Here is a 25,348-nt window from a genome sequence, read left to right on the forward strand (position 1 = left end):
TTTTCATTTGCCTTTTTCACTAAAACCACGTTGGACAGCCATTCTAGATAACAATCTTCCCTAATGAAACTACCTCCGAGCAGCCTTTCTACCTCCTCATTAATGGCAGAGTCCTTTTCCATACTGAACGATCTTCTTTTTTGGGGAATTGCCTTGTGTGTAGAGTCCACGCCCAAGCAGTGTTCAATGACATTGTTGTCTATACCAGGCATTTCTTCGTGGCTCCATGCAAAGACATCTTTGTGTTCTATCAACAGCTGCTTCAAGGCTTCTCTATCCGTCAGCGAGACTTGTGTCCCAATGCGTGTGGTAGTTCATGGGCAGTCTGCATATAACGTCACAAGCTCCAATGGTTCATTGACTTCAGCATGTTGTTGACTATGGTCGTCCCTAATCTACACATCTTTTTCTAAAGTCACCGCCAATAGTGGTGCAAGGGGTGGTGCGGGCACCTTGTTTTGCTCTGTTACAACACAAACTTCACTTCAGACCTATCTTAATTCTTGCACATAGCACTCCCAGACTAGAGCCTGCTCGCCCTTTGATTCCCCCACCCTGCTATCGATTGGGAACTTTATCTTAAAGTGGTATGTTGATGTCACTGCCTTGAGATGGTTGAGTGTTGGTCTTCTCAATATGGCATTGTAAGTAGATGGAGCTTTTACCACCAAGAAATCAGTCATGATGGTCACCATCCGTGTTCCAGTCCCGATGGTCACCGGAAGGGTGATAGCTCCTACTGGCTGAATCGTGTCTCCAAAGAAACCATTTAATGGTGTTGGGGAGACCCTTAACTTGCCAGCATTGATTCCCATCTTAGTGAATGCCTCCTAAAATAGTATATTGGTAGAACTTCCATTATCAACTAGCACCCGCCTGGTCGTATAGTTAGCTATCACAAGAGTGATTACCAAAAGCATCATCATGTGGGTACAGCACTCCTTCTCTATCCGCCTCTCCGAAAGCTATTACCACCCGATCATTGCTAAGCTTTTATTGTTTGGGAGCTCTGTCTGCTACAAATACTTCCTCATATCTCGTCTTTCGTGCATACACCTTCCAACTGGATGCGGAAACACCGCCCCCAGCAAAACCTCCCGTTATGGTCCTTATTTCCCCTATGGATGGTCTGTTCCTGTTGCCTTTTGGAGGTGTTTTGTCTCCATCATTCTGACAACCACCAACTCGATGCCTTCGTTCCTGACTACTGCTCCTCTTGGCCTCACACCTAGATTCCTAACACCTTCTAGGCTTCAACCGCTCTGCCACCATCCATTCCAATTCGCCTGTTCCCGCTAGTTCAGCTACTCTCTTCTTCATGGTCATGTAGTCTTCCTTTTCCTTTTCTTCCTCTCGTATGTTCAAATTATTATGTATCAATCTATGATTGTGATCTGACCGCCTTTCTCGTGCTCTTTCCTGCCTACTCACCTTGGCCTTCCTGTCAACCGGCCCACTCCTCCATTCAATCTTCTTATCCTCCTTACAAGGATCCACCAAAGATTGCAATGTATCCTCTACGTTAACAAAGTCATCCGCCCTATTCATGAATTCCCTGATGGTGGAAGGAGTCTTTCGGGTCAGCTCCGCCATAAAAGGACTGTGTGGCCATATTCCTTCCAAAAGGATGGCAAGGGTAATCTTTTCATTCTGGTCATCCGTTGTTAATTACTCTTTGTTGAAGCGTGTAAGGTAAGCCTTCAAGTTCTCATCCTCTTTCTGCTTGACTGTTAGCAGGTAGGCAGCTGGGCGCCAACGCCTCTTGCTAGACATAAACTCGGTTAGGAACTTCTTTGACAATTCTTCAAAGTCTATCAACTTTGGCCTGAGGGTTCCGAACCATCCTCTTGCAGTCCCTTTCAAGGTCAAAGGGAAAGCCCGGCATGCAATCTCACCCAAAAAATCGTGGAGTGTGATGTGGGCCTTGATGTTTTCAAATTATCTATCGGATCTTTGGATCCATCATACATGTCTATCTGGGGAACTTTGAATTTTGGCGAGAGTGGCATGGCCATAATCCCTTCGCTGTATGGCAGATCTGTCCGATGAAGCAGGCATTCCACTAAGGAAGATCCCCCCATCCTCTTCGCCATCTCCTCATACTTTCTTGCCAATTCTTTTAATTCTTCATGCATTATTTCCTTCTTTGTTCACCCCATGTTTGCCTCAGTATTACAGTGTGCCTCCCCCTCACCTTGCTCACTGTGGGCATGCGTAGCGGTATCACTAGATTCAGCATTCTTCCGCCTCAGGTCGTCATTTTCCTTCTGCAAGATTTCCATGGCTTCCAATGCCTTCTTCAGCCTCTCCTCTGCTGCTGCTAATCGTGCCTTCATAGATGGTGGCAATGTATCCACCGCTCGGCTTGCTAGGAACATGTTACAGTTGGCATGTGAGAACCACGCTGGATAATTATGAGATCCCGCAGATGGCGCCAATATTAAGGATATGTTCCACTTCCCATCTACAACCGTTCAACCATGTACTATTAAGAGGCTCTAGTGTAATCTACTTGAGAAAACTGTGATGCTTAAGTCAGTAAGTGTAACCAAAAAATTCAGAATTCAAAAGAGAGTTCGATCCCTTATTATCAAGAGTTACCTAGTATATATAGATCATACATGATGCTTATCTTATTCAGAATTTATCGGTGTGGATCATCACCCCGATACCTGGAGTAATCACATAACCGCATGAAGTCTCTATCTTTCCTTGAAAGATGGCATGGTGCATGTATAATTTCAATGAACTTTGGACTCCCTTCAATCAGCCAAGGACCTCTCATATGGGCTTTTCCCATATTGAACTTTTATGATAGAATGGGCGCTTGGTTTAAATAGGCCCACCAAACACTTCACCTTCTTCATATTTTATCTATAATATTTCATTTTCTTTCCTTAATAACTTCAAAGATTCCAACACATTCCTTGATGATAAATTATTTACAACTCCATAATATTTGTAGTATTTATAATTGAGTTCTGCTACCCAACCTCCTACTATTCCCCAACCTCTGCACACCATCCTACATGTCATTTATTTATTTTTAAATGAAGCATGCATTTTGCATCTTCTGCAATAGAAACCAAATTCAATTTCCCTCCCACCATTGGGCATTCTTCCCCCCTCCCCATGTTCCCTTGCATTTCCCCCCGTCTTTTTCCCTCCTCCCACATTCTTGCTACCGACATCATCACTGTCTATCTTCTAGTTCCACCGTTATCTAGTATCGCTGCCTCCACCAACAAAGGTAAGAATAGCCCGAAGAATGGTTTTTTTTTTCTCTCTCTTTTCGTTGCCCACTTTTTTTCTCTCTCTTTTCGTCTCTCACTTACTCTCAATTTCTAGCATTACTCATCTTGTGTGGTTTTGTGTTAAATGGATCTGTGTTTTGTGGGTTTTTGGTTGCTGATTTTTTGGGTATTTTCTCATCCGAGAATAGCATCAACTATCCACAGTACACATAAATTTTGTATACCATGGCACAGTACACATCTACTGTGTTTTTTGGGGGATGATTTTGTATACGATTCACTGGTTTTTGGGTTGCTGATGTTGTATACCAAGTTTCTCAACTTTTCTACTTTAAAGACTATCAGCCTTTGAAAAAATTGATATTAATTTGCCATTGAAGTGTTTAAATAAAGAATTAAGCAAAAATAAATTAAAGCTTTGATTGAGAATGGAAAAATTATTGTTTTGCTTTTTACAAAAGGTGTGTAGCCTAAGATCATGAAGCAAGTGGACAATTTATGAATGCAAGATAAATGGATAATTATGTTGTTTTTAATACTTTTAATATAATGGGTTGAGGGAACTTTATATGTTAAAATAAGAGTATTAATCAAGAAATGTGCATTAGCTCTTCCTAGCTTATGAAATGACCATTTATACCTTAAGTAGATATAAACTTCATGTTCTCCTATAAGAAGCACTTAACTAATGTGTACATGATTTGATTATTATTTCTATCAACTATTGAGCTTACTAGTGTTTAATTACAACTTATATGAGCTATGACCCATTATTGCAGGAGTGAGGCCCATGAGTAAACTAAGTAAAGGAAAAGAAAGGGGAAAGCTTATGTGAGGATCCGAAAAGAAGCAGGTGGTCATAGGGGAATATCCATTGAGCTGTTATGCGTGAGAAGGAAGAATGTCTGTTACTTATGAAGGAGGAGAGGGGATCCGTGGCAAGGAGAGAGAAAATGGGGAAAAGATTCGGGTATAAGAGGAAAAGAAGATTCAAACCATGGGGGGATTCAATTTTATTCTGCTGGAATTTTTCCTAGTGCTTTACGGAAGACATTTTTCGTATTCTTCATAGGGTTTGTTTTCATTTCCATTGTTTTGATAGTTTTAGAGTAAGGTGGTCGGCTAATCTTTTATAGCTTGGGTTGCGGTATAATCTCTACTGTTTTACATGATTTGATATATTTTCTGTGATGTTAATTATATACTTTTGCTTGGCTGAGAGCAAATTTGAAGAGCAAAGTTGATAAATCTCTTGCTCTTATTTCTTGTTTGGTTGTTGACATTAGGCACAGCAAAACCTTGAATTAATCAAGGATTTTCATCAGCTAAGTGTTACATGAATTTTGGTTGATACTTAGTGAGGGTATTTTTCTATTAAGAACTGGCATGTTTACTTGAGTTTCAATTTGTATATTTCGCTTTATTAAGGCCCTGATTGGATTAATATGAGAGGAGTAATGCCCAGAAAACTAGTAAATGGTGGAAGTAATGAATGTTTAGACCTGTAACCCAAGTGTTTGATAATTTGACTCTGTGAACTTGTTTTATTTTGGCTACTGTTTTGGAAGTATATTTTTGAGTCTTAATAAAGTTTAAATCTCATTTTCAGCTCTTTTGAATCATTTAATTTTTAGAAGTCAAATAGTTCATGATTTAGCTAACTTTTCAAAACATAATCACAAACCCGAGACCCTCCAAGCTCAACCATACATTCCAATTTTCATACCTTTTCTACTGTGAATATACCACTTCCCATTTTGCTTATTGTTTTCATAAACATAAAAATACAAAAAGAGTTTTTTACATAGCATTTTAGATTATCATATTTTTACAATAAGCTTGACAAATACTTTGAAAATCATTTGTTCCTGTGAAATACGATCCTGGACTTATCATTGATACAACTTGATACTTCTACACTTGGAAACACGTTTGAGAACACGTCACTGACATGCCAGCATTTTTGCCAAAAAGTATTAAGTTTATGTGTAAGCTTTGAAGCTTTGTAAGCTTGTATATTTAGGGAAGTCAAACCTATGCTGCCAGAAATGGCATGGCTCCAACCTTTGGTCTGCTGGTCCTACTCATGAGTATGGATGTTTTTCATGTTCTATAACCAAAGAGTCCCCAAATGTGATACAGCAAAATCTTTAATACATTGTCTTCTTCACCTGCCAATTATGTAATGTAAAAATTGTTGTGAGAGTGGAGATCAATAAGGCTTAGAAGTCTAAACTCATTAGTTATGTTTGGTACTTAACGTATTACCTAGATCATGAGTTGTACAAGGTTAATCTTGTTTAAAAAAAAAAAAAAAAAAGGCCAGCATGTTCAAAGTCGAAAACTGAACACGCTCCTAGAGCTATTGCAACTTTTTCAGTGGACTGAAGATGGTTCTTCTTCTTGAAACACGATGTCCTCATGTGAAGGGTTGATTTGGAGCTCAGCATTTAAAAAATCTAATTTTAAGTAATCCCAGTTGACTTTGGGAGGAGCTCACTGCCATTAATGGTGAAATCAGTCCCTGAGTTTGAGTTAAGCTGAGGCCTACTCATTGTGTATTAATTGTAAATGGGTAATTTCAGCCTCTGTGAATTTACATAGCTATTAGGGTTATATATTAGTGTTTTTTTTTTTCTTTGTTGCTAGAGGTATATACATAGTTGTTAATGTTATGTATTAGTGTCAGAGATTTTTTTTAATTTTTTCCTTCCTTTGTTGGTACAAGTATATACATAGTTGTTAGTGTTATGACTTTTTTTTTCCTTTCTTGGTACAGGTATATACAGTGAAGGTTGAACATGCAAAGGACACTAGAAGTTCAAAGGCCTGCTTTCCACCTAGAGATTGATGTTGATCTGATAATGCATCTTTTATGGAGCTATGTCACTGTAATCTGTTTCTATAAAATGTAGGGTATGGAACTGTAATCGTTTTTTGTATCTAAACTTGGTATTTTGATGTTTGTAGTGCTTTGGTTATGGATTAAGATAATTATTTTGCTTTTAAGGATAGAGGGATGTGAATGCCTTGAAGAATTATGGCTTAAAGATGAGTTCCACGATAAGAAGAAAGAACTGTAGATTGTTCAAAGCCGAATTTCCAGTTAATGAATGTAGTTTTGAATGTTGAATGTACTTTTTGTTCAAAGCCGAATTATATGTTGCTATTTCATCATCTTGGTTACATTTTGGACACTGTTTTACTTCTACATACAGAGTTCAATATATTTATCTGTTTATATATATATATAATGTATTGCTCGTGTTGGGTGAGGCTTGGTGATTAAATACATGTATGTGGACCTTGTGTATTGGTTATTGGGTCTATTAGTGCACACAGAATGAAGAATTTCATGTCTTTATCATTTCTAATATGCTTGTGCACACATAATAGTTTTCAATTTTACCATATACTTGTCTTGTCAGGCTATCTATTTAGATATACTACTTATATAAAACTGAAGCATCTTCTCCAGTAAAAGAATGGCTTACTTCATCCTTTAACATTTTATAATTTGTTATTTGAGATTTGAAGCTTTGAAGATGTAACATTCGGGGTTTTTGGAAATACTCTCTCTGCTTCTCATTTATTTCTCTCTTTATATATAATTATATATATATAATGTCTTGCTTGTGCTGGGTGAGGCTTGGTGATTAAATACATGTGGACCTTTGCATTTCGAATGAATAAGTTCCAGCTTCGTTTTCCACGTACGCAAACAATGAATAAGTCCCTGCTTCCACTCTTCTCACAGTCCCGCTCCCTCCCTCTCTCATTTTCAAAATCATGATTTCCATCTCTATCCCTAAGCCTTTCCTTGTCCTTGTCTTGGTTTAAGGATTTCCATGGTGGGCTCTCACTTTGGCTTTGGCTGAGGTGCCGCTTTCTTGAAGCGTCTCAAGCATCATTTCGTCCGTCCCTCCTCTCAGAGGATGTTCTTGCTGTAGCTTCAAAGTAAAATGAAAAACATGTTAAACACCAAATCCAATTCAGTCTTGCAATTTGCAAAGAACCATTAACACAAAAGCTAACAAGGACTAAAGTAAAAATCTATGATAGAATTAAAAGGCATGAAAAGCAATAGATAAACCTATATATAGCAGAGAATAGTTAACATTTTAATATCAGTGGACAGAGAACACGAATTCAACCATGTTAAATCTTGCCTGCTTACAAAATGAGAGCACTTATTGTTCCCTGAAGAACCGTCGTTAGAATCTGATAACACATATTTAGGTTATAGCTATTGTCGACAGATAGCAACCTTCTTCTCAATTTCATCCAAACTTTTAATTCCCTACTCTTCAAGGGATTCACTATATTCTATCAAGGCTACCTCTAGACGTCTCAGCTTTTGTATGTACCAACATAAGAATAGTCAAGAACTGTAAATACAAATAGACCACCCAAAAAAAGCAATCTACATAATTCATGCCAAGCAGGGAGCATTAGATAGAAGATGTAAATGACCTCATTTACAACCTTTTCTGCATGGCATTCAAAAAACTTCAAATTGGAATATTTAAGCTCCATCACACCTTAAAGGAAAAGAAGACCAAAGGGAAATTTGAAATAATTTTTGACAGGTGCAAGGTCTTATAAGAATTTTTTGATAAACCATCTTTTCCTGAAAGAATGAAACTATGACTGCACGTTACAGTGAAAATATGATCTTGTCTTTGCTTTCCATTCATTATAGTGTCAGGTTGTGTTGGGATGCTGGTACCAACTGCAAACTCCATGTCATCAGTGTTATAGGATCATCACCAGCATTCTCATTGAAGGGGTGAGGGAGATGGGGCTCGAGGGTGGGTTTCTGGAGTGAGACTAAAGGACTGGGGTTTTTGTTGGGGGCGAAATTTGTGAGACTGATGTGGCGTTATACCACGTCAGCTAATATTAAAAAAAAAATGAATACAAAAAGGGGAAGAAAAGCCGATTGAAACCATTTCTCTAGTTTCTTGCTTGGAATTTGTTTTTCACTTTTCTCAGGCAAATTCTCAAACTTCGAATGCAATGCCTGAGTACCATAATCCTAAGTTCTATAAAAAATATCATAAATATCAATTACATCAGATGTATCACTGATAGAATCAAATTTAGAATTAACAAGAAAATACTCAAGGGGATCAAAATCATGAGCTGTAGAAACGCCCCTATCCATGAGTGAGTCAATCATGTATGTCTGGTGGCTCTCATCATCATATTCTAACTGTTTTGCAATATGGAAGATATTCACCTCGAGAGTCATGTTTCCAAAAGACAGCTTCATGAGCCTATTACTGCAATTAATAAAAGCATTAACAGTGGCAAAGAAATGCCTATCTAAAATCAAAGAAATTTTAGAAGCAGTATCAACAACAAAACTAGTGTCAAGAATTAGGAAATCAACAGGATAATAAAACTTGTCAATTTGAATTAGAACATCCCTCTACCACACCCTGAGGTATTTTGACTGAACGGTCAGCCAATTGCAATACCACATTGGTTGGTTTGATTTCTCCCAGCCCCAATTGCAAATAAATAGAATATGGCATTAGATTCACACTAGTTCCTAAATCTAGCAAAGTTTGTCCAAACTCATGATTTTCAATGCTGCATGCAATGGTTGGACAACCAGAATCCTTGTACTTGGGAGGGATCTGCTGCTCAGTTAGAGTACTAACTTGCTCTGTCAGGTTTGCTGTCTTCTTCACATGGTACTTCCTCTTTACTGTACACAAATCCTTGAGAACTTTTGTATAAGTAGAAACTTGTTTAATCACATGAAAAGAGGAAGATTGATTTTTACCTGCCTTAGATTCTCTAGGATTTCATTATTAGGATCCAGAACTTGCTTGCTTGATTTAAAGCTTGAGGGAATTGTACCTAAACAAGACTCTTTGTCACCTCAAGTTCCTTGGGCAGCTCGGCATCACTACTATCTTAATTCTTTTCCACATCCTCTGACTTGTTAGTTGTTGAAATGTGTAATGACTTATCATTTCATGTCACAATGGCATTCACATTCTTCAAATTCTCTTGCCCCATTTGTTGACCATGGGGTATGGACTGAGCTTGAGAAGAGAACTTACCTCGCTCATTCACACTCAAGGAGCTCATCAATTTGGACACTTGGCTCTTTATCTCCTTATTTTCTTCAACAACCTACGTAACCAAATATTCAAACTTTTGGTTAGTCTTACCATGTGCCTCACTAAAAGCATGAAAATTGTCTTCTAAAGGACTCCTAGAAGATGAAGGTGTATGATATGGTGCAGGATATAATCTAGGGGGTTGTGCAGGCGGCTGGTTTTCAAACTTTCAGCTAAAATTGGAGTGATTGGACCACTCTGGATTATAGGTATTAGAGAAAGGTGTAAAAGGTTTCTTGTACATACCTAAGGTATAACATTATTCCTTATACATCCCTCTCATCTTAGCAAATGTGGGACACTCTTGGGCGGGATAATCTACCCTGCCACACACAACACATGGTTCAAAAGGCTCTACATGATTAGCCACTTATGTTGGCTTTAAGTCCTTAGTCTTTAACACCTCTAGCTCCCTAGTCAACATCTCAACCTTAGCTTTTAGATTATTCTTTTCCTTGATATGGTAAATTCCACCACCATTTTGACTTCCAGCAAGTCGTGGCCTATTTGTACTCTCAGTAGGTTCGATCCAAGTGTAAGCCTTTTCAGCTGGCTCATTTAGGTATTCTATGGCCTCATCAGGATATTTCTATAAGAATTCACTATTATACATTGTCTCCACAAATTGGCGCTCTGTAGGTGCAAGTCCCTCATAAAAATAGCTCAATAAGCACCAATTCTCATACCCATTGTAATGACACATACTCAACAACTCTTTAAATCTCTCCCAATATTGATACAAAGTCTCACTGTCCTTTTGTGCAAAGGTAGAGATTTGTCATTTTAGAGCGTTGCTCTTATGTTGGAGAAAATAGTTATTAAAGAGGACCCGAGTCATCTCATTCCATGACCCAATATATCGTGGTCTCAGTGAGTATAATCAACTCTTAGCTCTATCATTCAAAGAGAAAGGAAAGAACTTAAGTCTCACAATGTCATCAGTTGCATTTTGACTATGAAAAGTCGCAACTATTTCCTCAAACTCCCTAATGTGTATATATAGATTTTCATTTTTCAAGCCATGAAAAGTAGGGAGTAACTGTATCATCCTTGTTTTAAAATCAGTTGGCGAGTATTAGATAGAAATATGATGCATGATGGTATGGCTATGCGTGTAGGGTGGAGGTAATCCTAAAGGGTACTAGTGGGTTGATCTCCTTGTTCACTCATTTCCTCAGAATTAGAAGAATTATCAAACAAATTATTAGAAAAATTAGATTCTGACTCTGACTCTAACACAGTCTACAAGCAAATCAACCCAAGGCGTCTCTATACCGGTGCATGCAAGGTAGAGAAAAATGCAATACTAAAACAAACTATAAAAATAAAAAGAAACTAAAATAAAGATGCAGCAAGTTAAAATAGGGAACAAAGTTATCGCCTTTACAAACTGCTGAAAAGAAAAACTATCTAACAATTCTTCTACAGTTTCCTTGGCAACGACGCCAAAATTTGATTACACCCAAAGAATAATGCGGTAGTTGTAGCACGGTTTTGGGGTGTCCATTCCACATGGAGACAAATTAAAAGAATAGCAGAAGGAACAAACAAACTAAAAAAAAATATTAAATGATTAATAGAGAATAAAAATTAATTTTAAATGCAAATCAAAGTGAAGCAAAGTAACTAAAGGAAAAATTACTCAAATTTGACAAACAATAAAGCGTTGGAAATCCCTTGCACAAATCTGGTATTTTAATTATTCTTAATTCATTGAATAAGTCAATTGGAAACTTAATTCTCAAAATTTTCAATCGGAAAATATAGATTATAAACCAAATATAACCCTTTGAAAAACCATTCACCACTTTTAAAATATATAAATTATTATTACTATTGAGAAAATCCAATGACGATAATATACGTAGGGAGCAATATTGCAGTAAAAAATTAAATCAATATAAATAAATAATTGATCCAAACATAATCACAGAACTAATCCATTCAATAGAAAAAATATGACTAAATCCATAAACAAAATAAATTTTATAATTATTCGGAGAAGAAAACAGCAACAATGAATTGAGAACGATAAAACAAAAAAGTTTTAGTAATTGAAAATCAAATACATAAATTAGAATTAAATTAAAAATATCATCTAATGTGCAAGTTCATCCTTACCTCTACTTGAGAATTTAGTTACCCATAAATATAATGAACAACAAAAATCTCCAGAGAAAAATAAATCAAACGGCGGCCATGAAAGTAATTTTCTCCTCTATTCAAATCTGCCTCTTGTACCTCTCCTCTCCTCTCCTCCCATTTCATGCTAATGATATGCTTATATAGAGTAGGAAATAAATTTATAGCTTTCTAACGTATGAAGAAGCACATAAATATGATATATGAGTGGAAAGTTATAATTAAAATACTAAAATATGTCCAGGTTGTCTCCTAGTGAATTTTGAACTTGGACTTCTTGCAGTTTCCTTTTGTGATTTTTTTCTTGATCTAAATTGCTCTCAAATATCTCGTTGATCCTGACGCTTGGCAAGAGGGTCGCTCGCCATCGTTGCAAAAGTCAAATTAGTTAGTGTAAATAATCACTAAAGTATGCAAATCTAGGCTATCTAGCTGATTTGTGAAGGTTCGAGATGTTACCCAAAAGAGGAGACAACCTTTCTGACATTGTGTCGGGTAGTTTTGAGACTATCCCGCACTCTGTCGAGGGAGGGAAAGGGGTTTCTCAAACCACACCCTTCCCTTTAGGTCCCTCGAGAGAAGTAATCATCCCTTTGCCATGACGGGATGGGATAATGTTCAGGTAGTCTCGGGGTTGGACCTGCTCTCCTTCATAGGGGAGGTCGGGCTAACCTAGAGTTAGTCCTGTCTGTTGACGCTCATGTGGAGGTAGTCTGCTCAGACAATTGATGTTGCAATTTGCAACTATACCCTCTCCCACCCGTTAATGTTGCAGGAAAGGGGAGTGAGGGCCAAGTTGGAGCTCTGCCCAATCTTCATCATAGCGGAACGGGGGACGTTCGAGCAGCCTCAGGGTTGGACCCCCTCTCCATTGTGGGAGGATTGAGACAGCCTTTGGCTCGTCCTGCCCATTGATATCCTGAGGGGTGGTAATCTGTTCGGATAGTCCCTAACTGGACCCGCTCTCGTCGATCAATGCTCACGGTGAAGGTAATATATATCAACTGCTGAGGACAAACTTGCACTCTGCCACAGAAGGGATTGAGCTGACCTTAGGCATCACACCCATTCCTTTGGCTTCCCATAGGGTAGGTAACGATCGGAGGGCCGAGGGACCATCCACTCTTCGCCACAATTGGGACGAGGTAAAGTTCGAGCAGACTCAGGGCTAGACTTGCTCTCCCCCACAGAGAAGGTAGGGCAAGCTCGGAGCTAGTCCCACCTGTTGACCCTCAAATGGAGGTAGTCTGTTCAAAAAATTTGTGGTTGTAATAGCTCTCGTCCGTTGACATCACAGGGAAGGTAAATGAGGAATGGGCTGGTGCCACGTCCACTCTTCGCTGTGTCAGAATGGGGTATATTTGGGCAACCTTAGGACTGGACTCGCTCTCCCCCGTGGGAGGGTCGAGATAACCCCTGGCTCATCCTGTCCTTTGTTATCCTGATGGGAGGTAATCTGTTTGGGCAACCCATGACTGGACCCACTCACGTTTGTCTTTGCCCACGGCAAAGGTAAATCCATGTGCAATCGGGCTTTACCCGCTTCTCACCACAAGAGGGATAAAGCAGCCATTTGGCATTACACTCATTCCTTTGATACTTGCGGGGAGATAGGTGTCAGAGGGCCGAGGGGTTGTTCGCTTCTTCATTATGATGAGGATGCGGTAAAGTTTGAGCAGCCTTAGGGCTGGACCCGCACTCCTTTGCTAGGGAGGTCGGGATAGGTCGGGACTAGTCCTACTTGTTGACCCTCGTGCAGAGGTAGTTTGTTCAGTCAATTTGTGACTGTACCCACTCCGATTTGATGACATCATAGGAAGGGTACTTTATTGCCATGGTTCTCATTGGTGCAAATTGTGCTCAAATAGGAATCTCATTTTTGTGCATATTAATCCCTAAAACATTCACAGTTTTTTCATTAATAAATACACAGCAATCACAAAGTTGATCATAAGTAACACATATGTGCATCACAGAGTCTTCATTGGTAGAACATTCGTAGGTGTTCAGAGTTCCACAGATGTTGTAGTTCATTCCCACAAGAGTCAAGGAGCCAGTAAACCCTAGGACAATTGCTGGCAACTACCACATAGGGGCCTTCCCATTGCGGTCCAAGCTTGCCTTCGTCTCTCATGGTGGTCCCCGTCTGTTTCAGCATAAGGTCTCCAATTTTGAACAACCGTCGATATACTCTTTGGTTGAAGTAGTGTTCTACCTTCTTCCTATATGCCGCCATTGATCGTTCTGCCTCCTCTTGTATCTCTCATACCAGGTCAAGTTGTTCTTTAAGGCATCGGTCGTTGGAGTGCTACTCGTAGTGGCGCACCCTGTTGGTTAGGACATTCGCTTCTATCAGTGGCAAGGCTTTGTGAACATACGCAAGGGTGAACTGGGTTTCCCCTCTCGATGTCCTCACGGTCACCCTATATGCCTATAGAACAGCCGAGAGTTCTTTTTCCCAAGTTCCTTTCCGGTCATTTAGCTTCTTTTTTAACATTCACAACAAGAACTTGTTGATCGTTTCCACTTGAACATTCAACTGGGGGTGCCACGGAGAGGAATATCGAAACTTAATCCCTAAATCTTGGCATCAATCTCAGCAGTCGTCGGATTCAAATTACCTCCCATTATATGAGACGATGCTATGGGTATGCCAAACTTGCAGACGACACTCTTCCACTTGATGAAATAATCCACCGCTACCACTACGAACTTTACCTTGCCTTTGTCCTAGAGGAGGGGGCTTACTAGGTCGACCCCTCATTGGGCAAAGGGCCAGGGGGAGGCTATCAGCATTAGTTCTTCTGGTGGGCGATGGATGATTCGGAGAACTGCTGTCACTTTTTGCACCTTCGTACATATTCCTTAGCATCCCTCAAGGAGCGTGGCCAATAGTAACCTGCTCGCATTGCCTTTCCTACTAATATTCTTCCTCCAGTATGGTTGCCACAAATTCCATCATGTATCTCTGTTAACATCTGCTAGGTTTGTTCGCCTGAGATGCATCTTAGTAGGGTAGTACTGTATCCCCTACGGTACAGGACACCATCAACTATAATGTACCTTGCCACTTGGTACTTGACCTTCCTCGCCCTTTGTCTATTGTCGGGACTTCATCGACATTCAAATATTGGAGGATGTCCTGAGCCCATTCGGCGATCCCGGCCCTACTTGTAGCAACTCGATTCCTATGGTTGGCACTTCCACAGTTCTGAGAATGGCTGATTCTAGTATCAGGTTAGCTTCCTATCCAGACGTCGTTTTCACTAGTTTGTCTACTTTGTTGTTCTCGGCTATGGGGATTTACTGTATTTGGAAGTGCTTAAAATGAGCATGCTCAGCCTGCACCAATGTTAGGTACTTTTTCAATTTTTCACTCTTCGCCCCAAACTCCTGCACTTGGCTAACTACCACATAGGAATCAGCTCGAACCTCTATCTCCTCAGTGCCTAGGACTTTGCTATGGTCATGCCAAAGAACAACGGCTCATATTCCACTTCATTATTCGTGGTTTTAAACGATAGCTTAATGGCATAGTCGTGCTCTTCACATTCGTCTGTGATGATATGCACCCCCGCTCCCCCTTTAGCATGGCAGGATGAGCCATCAATGACAACCTGCCAGGCCTTCACTGGTTGTGCATATCCCTTCTCGTCAGCAAAGCTAGTGAATTCTGCGATGAAATCTGCTAATATCTACCCCTTTAGAGAGTTGCGCGAGTCTTATTCGATGTCAAACTCTCTTAGTTCTACAGGGCCTAGTTAGTGAGACGGCCTAAGGTATCTGGTCGTTGCAGTATCTTTCTTAGAGAGACTTCTGTGAGGACCTTGACCAGATGTGCTTGGAAATAGGGTCAAATTTTCCAAGCGGTTATTATTAGTACAAAGGTGAGCTACTCAATACAGGGGTATCTGGCTTCTACCCCCCGGTATGCTCGACTAACATAGTAGATTGATTTATGTACCTCGCCATCGTCTTACACTAGAGTTGAAGAGACCGTTTGTAGGGAGACTATTAAGTATAAGATTAGTGTTTCCCTGCACTAGGGTTGGCTAAGTAACGGAGGGCTAGCTAGATACTTCTTGAGCGTAGTGAATGCAGCATCACACTCTTTGTTCTAGTCTTGGACCTTTCGCAGTACTTTAAAGAACAGTATGCATTTATTCGTGGATCGCGAGACAAAGCAGTTAAGAGCCGCCACTCGGCCGGCGAGCTTTTGTACGTCATTAATGCTCCAAGGAGGAGGCATGTCTAAGATTGCATCCACCTTTTCGAGATTGGTTTCAATCCCTCTTTCCAATACCACGAATTCGAGGAATTTACCTGAGCCTACTCCAAATGCGCATTTGGCGGGATTCAACTTTATCTTGAACTACCTTAGTACTGCAAAGGCTTCTCAGAGGTTGTTCAAGTGCTACATCGAGTCCCTGCTTTTGACTAGCAGGTTGTCTATGTAGACCTTCATATTTCTTCTGATCTACGCTTTAAACATTCGATTGACTAGCTATTGATATGTGGCCCCTACGTTCTTTAGACTGAAAGGCATGGCAGAGTAGTAGTATAGCCCTCGATCAGTGATGAACGACGTCTTTTCCTCGTCGCTTGGGTTCATATAGATTTGATTATACCCAGAGTAAGCATCCATGAAGCTCAACATACGATGGCCAACTATTGAGTCCACAATGAGATCGATGTGGGGTAGAGGGAAATGATCCTTTGGGCACGTTTTGTTTAGAGTCGTGAAGTCTACGCACATTCTCCATTAACCATTAGACTTCTTCCCAAGCACCACATTGAGCAGCCAATTTGGGTAGTGCGCCTCCCGTATAAACCCTCTATGAGTAGGCAGTCAACCTCAACGTTGACGACGGCATTCTTCTCAGCACTAAAACTCCTACGCTTCTACCTTACTCCCCTGGCTTTAGGATCTACACTCAAATAATGCTGCATCACGGTTGGGTCTATTCCCTGCTTATCCTCTTTGCTCCATGCAAAGATGTCGCAGTGTTCCACAAGCAATTATTGCAAAGCCTCCCTCATGTCGACGGTCATTCTTGTGCTGATCCTGGCGGTCGCTTTCGGTCAATCCTAATCCAGCAGAATCAGCTCAAAAATTGTTCGCTTCTGCTTTCTTTAGTGTGTATTCATCCCTTGTTTTGTTTTCCGCAAGGATGCATTCTAGGGTAGATGGGAGGTTGGGTAGTGTCTCATCCCCTTGCTGTGTGGTGCGAACTCCCCCTCCAGCATGTTCTGGTCAGCCTACCGCTTTGCCTTGTATTGTTGCCCGCGCTTCTTCCAGTTGGTCCCTTCTGTGGTTGCCATTTGCACATTTACTTATTTTAGTGTGCTACCAAGCCCCCGAGCCTCCTGAGGGTGTGTTTCACAGGCGTATGAAGGACACATTTAAATTTATCAGATTCCACAAATGGCACTACTATTGACGACATGTTTTGTACACTCTTGGGCCGGGCCCTTGGCAGCACGGGTCTTCGACCTGAGTCTTGCAAACACAAGGAAACTCTCAAGTTTGGCAACTGTGGTGGTGGCCGGACCAAGCCTTTGATACTTAAGTTAGTGAAAAGCGGAGGAAAAGAGAGAGGATTCTAGAGAATCAAAGTCGATCACCTTCAAAGAGAGAAGAGAGAGAAAAGAGACCCCCTACTTAGTGCCTAGGGGGCTTCTTTTATACCTGCGTCCGAGGTCAAAGACCCATGACCTGTGGTTTCGTGGAGGAGCATCTCTTGGTAGACCTCATTTAATGTGGCGTGGTCTTCTAGTAAAACAATTAATGTTGCGTGGCTTCCTAAAGATGCATGCATGTGGAGTTCCATCGAAATGGCATGCTTCTTTCCCCCTGTCTGAAAGGTTTCCCATGCTCCCCGGTTTGTGGTCTACCCCGATCCCACACCTCTGTTCGTGCTGCCCGGGTCAAGGCTCTCAGGTGGGTCGTCTAGAAGTCAAATGGGCTCTGCCCTTGAAGTGATGGGCCTATCTGCATTTCGAAGAAAGTGTTTTTTTATCCCTCGAGCTGGGCCTATGCTCTTGGGCCCAAGGTCTCGAGAAAATCCCCCCAACACCTAAGTTGGATTTAAATGGGCTTTTTACAATAGATGTAGGGCCACAATTTTCTCCTATAACGGTATCTTCTTCGTACAAATGACCAACTTCAGTGCCCCCTTCGAAATTTAGGCACTAGGCTATTGGGTTAAGTTGAGTTGAATGGTGAATAATAATATTTTATAGGTCATATTGAGATGTGTTTTACTTTTTAGCTTTATATGAATTTAATTTTTTAGGTTGAAATGTATGAAGTAAGTTGAGATAAGTAGGGCTGTTCATCCGGGTTCCGACCCGGAAATCCGGGTATACCCAACCCGGAATCCGGATTTGAAATCCGAGCCGGAACCCGGACCGGGTTAGCCCGGATCAGATCCGGGCTGGAACCCGGATGAATCCGGGTTTTGTAAAACCCGGATTCCGAGTTCCAGATTGAAACGGTTTTTTTTTTCTTTTTTCTGCTGTATTTGTCTTCTGTTTGTCCTCTGTGGTCTGGAGGGTCCCACCCTATCCTAACAAAGCCTGTGGTCAGGGCAGTGAAAAGCTGACGACGGCAGTCACTAAACTGCATCTCCAGAGCTTCCACGGTGACTTCAATTGATTCTCGTGTCGGCAGAGACCAAAGGAATACATGGTGATTTCTGCGTCTGTAATGCTACTCGATAGGTGGTTTTCATGGTGTGGAACAGAACTGAAGTTAAGGAGAAGATGTGTAAAGGAGTTGGGCAATGATTGAGAGTGCTCTGTTTTGGATACCAGAAACAAACATGGTGTTGCAAAGTCCTTCTACGGGGGTTACAATGGCGTCTTGTTGGCTGAGCAAATGCAAACGACATCATAAGGCAGACAGCGGTTCATGGGGAAACTATGGTGCTTGGTGGTTTGTTTTGAGGAAGCACGAGTTGCGATGATGGTGGTTCACGGTTGCTAAGGATTGGTAAAAAGGCAATGATAGAATTATATACTAGGGGTTATCGAGTCTGAAAAGAGACTGAAATGATAGAATTTTATTGAGGAGATTTGAAAATAAAGAAATTAAAGATTACCTGAACCTTTTAAAAAAGTGAGATGAGAATCTCAACAAAATAATAGCTCTGTTTCAGTCTCTTTTCTTTCTTTCTTATTTCTCCCTAGATCAAATGAGCAGGATAATGAAGACTAACACGAACACACAACCGAAAACCCAGGTGACTGGGAGGACGAAGACGAAGGCAAGCTCGAGAAGACCATTGAAGACGAAGACCACAGAGACAAAGACTGGATACCTTATTCGGACTTCAATCGGGTCTGTATAGATACTCGATGAGTCCAGAACCGTAATCGTCATGGGAAACGCTATCTTCCTAAGGCCTGAGCAGGTAAGATGAGAGAGAGAGAGAGAGAGAGAGAGAGCAGTGAGATTAAAAGGGAGGGGTGGATAACGGAAACCGGGTACCGGGTTTTACCCAGACCGCATAGGTCCGGGTTTTGAAATCCGGGTTTCGGCCCGGATTAAATCCGGGCCGGATTTTATGAACAGTCCTAGAGATAAGTTTAAACTTTTGTAGAAAATTAAGATAGTAGTGGGTCCCATCAATGATTGGTTTGATATTAGATAAATTTAGTTGTTGAGTTTGATTCAACAACTAAACATAACTAAAGAATTTCAAAATTTGAATTTAATTTTTCACTCAAAACTACTGCTCCTTTTTCAAATTACACCTCAAATAATAAATATTAACAATCTGGTACCATAACCTATTAATTTTTTCCAACAGAAATTAATTGTGCATTGATATGGCCAATTCTTTTTTACTGTTCATAATCAATATGTGAATTCTACCTTCATATGTGTTGAGGCAATTTCCGGTCACAGTCCCGATAGTATGGTCGGATGATATTTCCCTTTCACGTGGTGGTTCATGGTGGTGATATACTCGGAACTCTCATTTATGGCATATTTAATCATAAATAACTAAAAATAAAGGAGGTTTGTATCAACGTGTTTCAACACCGGGGCTTATGTCCACAGATTTTAGGTATAAATCCACTATAACCAAAGTTTTATACAAACTCCCTAACCTCTCAAAACACTTTACAAATGCTCCCGTGGAGTTTTCTATGGTTTTCAAGTTATCCCTCCAGATCTCTAGTCTTCATTCTCTCTTCAAGTAGCCAAAACCGAATGAATCTCCCTCTCTGTTTCCCTCATTTTTTTTATTTTTTATTTAAAGTCTATCTTCTTGCTGTATATTCTATTCTCAAGGTTTATGTCTCATCTCCCTTGCTTTGGTGGGTGGCTAGCATCAAAGGGTAGCAAGTAGCCCAGCTCAGTCCACGTGGCTGACCCAATTTTCAATTATTATTATCATCATTATCATCATCACTATCATCATCATATTTACAAAGAAAAATTTTATATATCACATTATCATCTTATTTTTATCTTATTACGTAAAATGTGTCATATTTATTATTATTGAATGATCTTTTATTAGATAATTTTTTATTATCTAATAATAATAAATGTGCTGTATATTATATAATAAGATAAAAATAAAATAAAAGTATAGTATATAACATTATTCAAAAAATAGATAATCGCCAGCCACCTATAAAAACCTAGGAGTGATTGAATCAACCCTAGAAAACTCTTCATAGGGTGCTCCAGCCACCCACTGTAGCCACAGACATGATGCAAACCACCTCAAAAGAGAATTCTCACGGATTGCAACCACGCGCATGGCAAGTGATAATACTAGTCCCACTGCTAGTGGCTCTCACTGCGAGTTACTGCTAGGATTAGTTTAATTCTTTATTATTATTTTTTTATTTTGTGATTAGAAAAATATTTTGTAATAATGTTATGAATTTTTTTAAAAAAATATATTTAAAAATATTAAAAAATATACATATAAAAAAGTTAAAAAAAATATCAAAAATCACTAACGGTAGCTCTCTGTAGGAGCTGGTAGCGGTAAGTATAGCATGATCCCATGGCAATAGGAGGGTCCTCAAGGCCACTATGGGGTGGCTAGTAGGCCACGCTTCCGGACAGTCACTAAAAATGGTGGCTTGTCGGTCAACATAATTTAAAAAATATGAAAAACAAGTTTTAAAAATTTTACACATATATCTATGTAAAAAAATTCTATTAATCATCTTACACACCATATTTTTTTATTTTTATTTTTTATTGTTATTAAATGTGTGGTGTATGGATGATGAATATAAGAATTTAATTAGTTCAAGAATAATAAAATAATAAAATAATAAAAGTAAAAATAAGTGTGATGTGTGGGAATAATAAGTAGCAAAATTTATCTATATAATAGTTATTCTTTTATTTTTTATTTTTTTATTTTTTTTTTCTTTTGGAGAATAGCAATTCTATAAGAATGACTTTTTTTTTTTAATTTAAAAAATAGTCATTCCATGGGAATAGTCACTCTTCGATACTATTCCAAGTGAATATTCTTTATCTAAAAAGACAATCAAATAAAATAATAATCATCCCTATGGAATTATTATTCATTTTCAATACTCTATATTAGTGTAGTGTATAGAATTCTTTATTTATAAATGAGTAATGTTATACATCATATTTTTATCATATTTTTATCTTACTATGTAATATATGGTACATTTATGACCATTAGATGATAAAGAATTATCTAATAAAAAATCATACAATGATGATAAATGTGTCACATCTTACATAGAATGATGAAAGTAAGATAGTAGCATGGTGTATAAAATTTTTTTATTTGTGAGTAATCAAATACACTATACTCTTATCGTATTTTCATCTCACTATGTAATATATATATATGACATATTTACCACCATCAAATAATAAAGAATCGTCCAATAAAGAATCATTTAATGATAATAAATGTGCCACATTTTATATAATAGGATAAAAGTGAGATAGTAGTATGATGTATAGAATTCTCATTACTTATTATCATGTAATAAGTAAATTGAAAAAATAATAATAATAATAGGATGCAAAAGAGAGAGTTTTACCTCCATACACAAATCTCACACAAAAATGTATACAAACTGGTATGACTTAATGTAAATATTGTATCTACTTTATTAAAAAAAAATTATTTTAGAATCTAATGAATTATATTAAACCATGTTATCATATAAGCTTTATTTCGTTTATATTTTATTTAAAGAAATGAAATTTTTATTTAATTAGTCAATTGGATAGATAAAAATATAAAAATAATAATAGTTTGGGATGCTAAAAAGAAGTGTTAAATTCATTCACAAATCTTATGCAAAATATTTACATGCTGAGAGTGATATATCATATCAATCTTATAATAAAAAAATATTCGATAATCTAATAGATCATATTAAACAAAGTTATCGCGTAAACGACTGGTTTGGTTACCAAATACTAAACTATCTTATCTCATCTCATCGTATCTAATCATTATAATTTTCTTAAATTTTCGTATAAAATATAATATATAATTCAATTTTTTTAAATTTTAAAATAAAATTAATATTAAAAAATTATATTATAATAATATTTTATTTAACTTTCAATAAAATATCTCATCTCATCTCATTTAAATTGTATAACCAGACGAGACATAATTTTGTAATATTAGGGCTTAAATCAAATATTTCACAATTTTTTAATAAATGAATGTTGACAAGGGCAAGATCGTGTGCACACGCACGTATCCGTGATCCTATGCACACAGCAAATCCAATGGAAAGTCCGCTCCACTTTGTTACCGTTAAAGGCGCAATTCAAAATGTTACCGTTGGCCATTGCCAACTTTTTGCTTCCATTTCGATTCAAGACTAATCTATTTCTGCAGCGTCTTTCGCGATCTTCGTGTTTGGCATCGTCTTTGAATGAACGAAACCCTCCTCCTTTTGATCTTTAAACTAATAGAGCTCTCACCATTTTCTTTTTTCTTTTTTTGCAAGATTGAACAAAACCCTTACAAAAATTATCCCATTTTTTTGTACCGATCAATTTGAAAGAAAGAAAAAGAAAAACCGTAGCCTGTGCGCTTCGCTCTTCTTTTACTGATCTTGAACAATTGCCTCTTCTGCTACCGATCTTTTCTTCTACAAATCCCGATTAGTTGGTTTTCTCCCAGCCCAAAACATCTATTTACAGGAAGGTTCTTTATGGCTTCAAGAACTGTTGCTAAAGATATCATCACCCTTCGAGGTTCAGCGGCAATTGCCAGCGAGTTCTTTGGTATATTTCATCGTATCTTATACATCTTTCAGATCCTTTTTTTTTTTTCTTTTTAACTTACTTTCCGATTTTTCTATTGGGTATTGAGGTTTCCTGGAAATGCTGGCTGATCTTTGTTTTTCTTTGCAATTTTACTCTTTCAGGGTATGCTGCAAACAGGTAACAACATTGGGTATTAAATTTCTTCTTCCTTTCTTTAACGTTGCCTTTTTTTAGTTTAATATTTAAGACGTACAAGTGTTAAGTCTTGAAAATTTTGCAGTATTCTCTACAATCGGGGAGTTTATCCGGAAGAAAGTTTTGTCAAGGTAAAAAAATATGGGCTTCCAATGCTGCTTACTCAGGATGAGGGTGTCAAATCCTTCGTTGCCAACTTAACCTCTCAGCTTTCCGGTATGTTCTTCCTCTCCGGCAGTGTTCAGTTCGAATACAAATCAAATGTTGGAAAAGGGTAAAAAATCCAACTACAAAACAGAAAGCTCTTTTTATTTTTTTGCTGGTTGTATGTTCTTCGCATCATCTGAAGTTTCGTGCAACATTTAGTAACTGAAAAAAAAAAATATGACGTTTCCTTCATTTGAACCTCGAACGATTTGGCTTAGCGTACATTCTGTTTCCCACTTTTGGAATATCAAAAAATGAGAAATAAGATTTATTATTATTATCATCAACAATAATATCATCATTGATATTATTGTTGTTATTGGGTTTCGTTCTCTTCCAATTTGTGAGCATCCATTCTTCAATTTTGTGCTGCCATCTGTACAAATTCAATGACCGAACTGTTTGGATTTCTTGTAAAAGAATGGCTGGAAGCTGGAAAGTTACAGAGGATTGTTCTTGTAATAATGAGCAAGGCTACCAATGAGGTTCTAGAAAGGTGGAACTTTAGCATCGAGACGGATAGCGAGGTTGTTGAGAAGGGGTAAGTAATTTAACCAAGTCTCGAGTTCAACTTTTCTTCCTCGTGCTAAGAAATCATCGATCATTCTTAATGCAGGAGGGCAGAACTCATTTGTTTTTTATTCTTTGATATGTTTCAGTGTCTCAAGGGAGAAGAGTGACAAGGAAATCATGAGAGAAATTCAAGCTATCATGCGGCAGATTGCTTCAAGCATTACCTACTTGCCATGCCTCGACGAACCATGTAAAAAGACTTGGACTTTCCACTCTAATTTGGATTAGTCTTTGTGATTATTCTAATCAAATTCCTTTGTTTTATAGGTGTGTTTGATGTTTTGGCATACACTGATAAAGATGTTGCAGTTCCATTCACTTGGATTGAGAGCGACCCCAAACTCATAGCAAATCCACAAATGGTCAAATTGCATTCATTTGATACCAAGGTAAGACACACCATGAATTGTATATTATTTGATCTGATAGAGACGAGAATTTCTGATTGGAAAAGTCATTTTTTGGTGGGTTGTGCAGATTCACAAGGTTGACACTCTTGTTTCGTACAAGAACGACGAATGGGACGAGCAGTAGAGATTCATTCAACACTTGTTTAGTTGCCAATTTGTTTGTGCTTTTTCCCCCTTCTTGGCTTGAGTGGAGATATTGTGAATCTTTTATTCACATTTTGTAAGAAATTTCCATTTGTTTTGTGTGGCTGTAGAAGAAATACAATGCATGTCTTGCTTGCTTGCTTTCTGGCTGATTCGTTTTCCATTATAATTGTTTTCCATTATGAACAAAAGGTACGTAATTTTTCCTTTTTTCAGAATAGTGCATGGTTGACAAGGCCAGTAATTGCCATCTAAGAAGAAGATTGCCATCTCAGAATAGCGCATGGTTTCTTCATATAAAAGAGCTCTACGTTCATCTTGTTTCTCTTTATAGAATCTCTCTTAAACAGTTTCGCTGGTTCTCTCTAGAATTTAGAATGTGGATTTTATGGGGATTTCAATCTCGTGACATGAATGCTCTTGTTTAATCTAAATTAAGTACAAAATAAAATAATATCTTTAATAATTGTTTCTTTATAAGTAATTTTTCTTTTTAGAATACTCCACCGTTGTCAAGGCAAGTAATTGCCAGATATTATGAAGATTGTTTCTTTTGTAAAGGAGTTTCTTTATATAAAAAGCCCTCTTTATATATTAAAATTTAATATTGAGTGTTTTATTAATATTGATGCACAAAATATTAGTTATAGATGTTGCATCGGTTTTTAATCCCAACATATTATTATTATTCTTGGATTAATTTTATTTGCGTATTTGAAATTATTACACAAGATGAGAGCTTATTGATACAAGTGAGAAATATGGGCATTTTCCTAATCTTCTCATTTTTCATTATTCACATATCGTTGATGTTAGGTAAAAGTGTGCACCGAGAGTATAGGTTCCAAAAGATCCGTAGATTTGAGTGTTAAACCACTTAAATCTTAGTGATCTTTTTATTTTGATTTTATTTACCGTTTAAACTATGAATGAGAGGGTCCAAGCATTGAACCACCGTCCAACCCCTCAGTGGGCCATCCAACTCTATACTGTTAGCTTCCAAGCTCGACAGAAAAATGCATCAAAAGC

At 38.3% G+C, this 25,348-nt stretch overlaps 1 protein-coding gene and 1 long non-coding RNA gene across 3 annotated transcripts; both read left to right on the forward strand.

Annotated features, from left to right (window-relative positions):
* The first annotated feature begins 3,869 nt into the window (after positions 1-3,869).
* On the forward strand, positions 3,870-6,391 carry LOC122308965. The gene is made up of 2 exons (XR_006242298.1): positions 3,870-4,327; positions 6,034-6,391. It is a non-coding gene; the product is annotated as an uncharacterized LOC122308965 (long non-coding RNA).
* A 15,976-nt stretch (positions 6,392-22,367) lies between these two features.
* Positions 22,368-24,471, forward strand: LOC122309244 (mitotic spindle checkpoint protein MAD2). 2 transcript variants are annotated; one of them, XM_043122640.1, is made up of 7 exons: positions 22,368-22,808; positions 22,952-22,980; positions 23,071-23,201; positions 23,613-23,733; positions 23,852-23,955; positions 24,033-24,154; positions 24,243-24,471. In XM_043122640.1, exons 2-7 carry the CDS (start codon positions 22,955-22,957, stop codon positions 24,297-24,299), a joined length of 561 nt encoding a protein of 186 aa, XP_042978574.1. In that variant the 5' UTR covers positions 22,368-22,808; positions 22,952-22,954; the 3' UTR covers positions 24,300-24,471. The 2 variants fall into 2 exon arrangements, with proteins under 2 accessions (XP_042978574.1, XP_042978573.1); XM_043122639.1 differs by having other exon boundaries at positions 22,952-22,967.
* Positions 24,472-25,348: the final 877 nt, after the last annotated feature.

The sequence above is a fragment of the Carya illinoinensis genome, chromosome 5 (genome assembly GCF_018687715.1).
Source record: "Carya illinoinensis cultivar Pawnee chromosome 5, C.illinoinensisPawnee_v1, whole genome shotgun sequence".
NCBI classification, from domain to species: domain Eukaryota; kingdom Viridiplantae; phylum Streptophyta; class Magnoliopsida; order Fagales; family Juglandaceae; genus Carya; species Carya illinoinensis.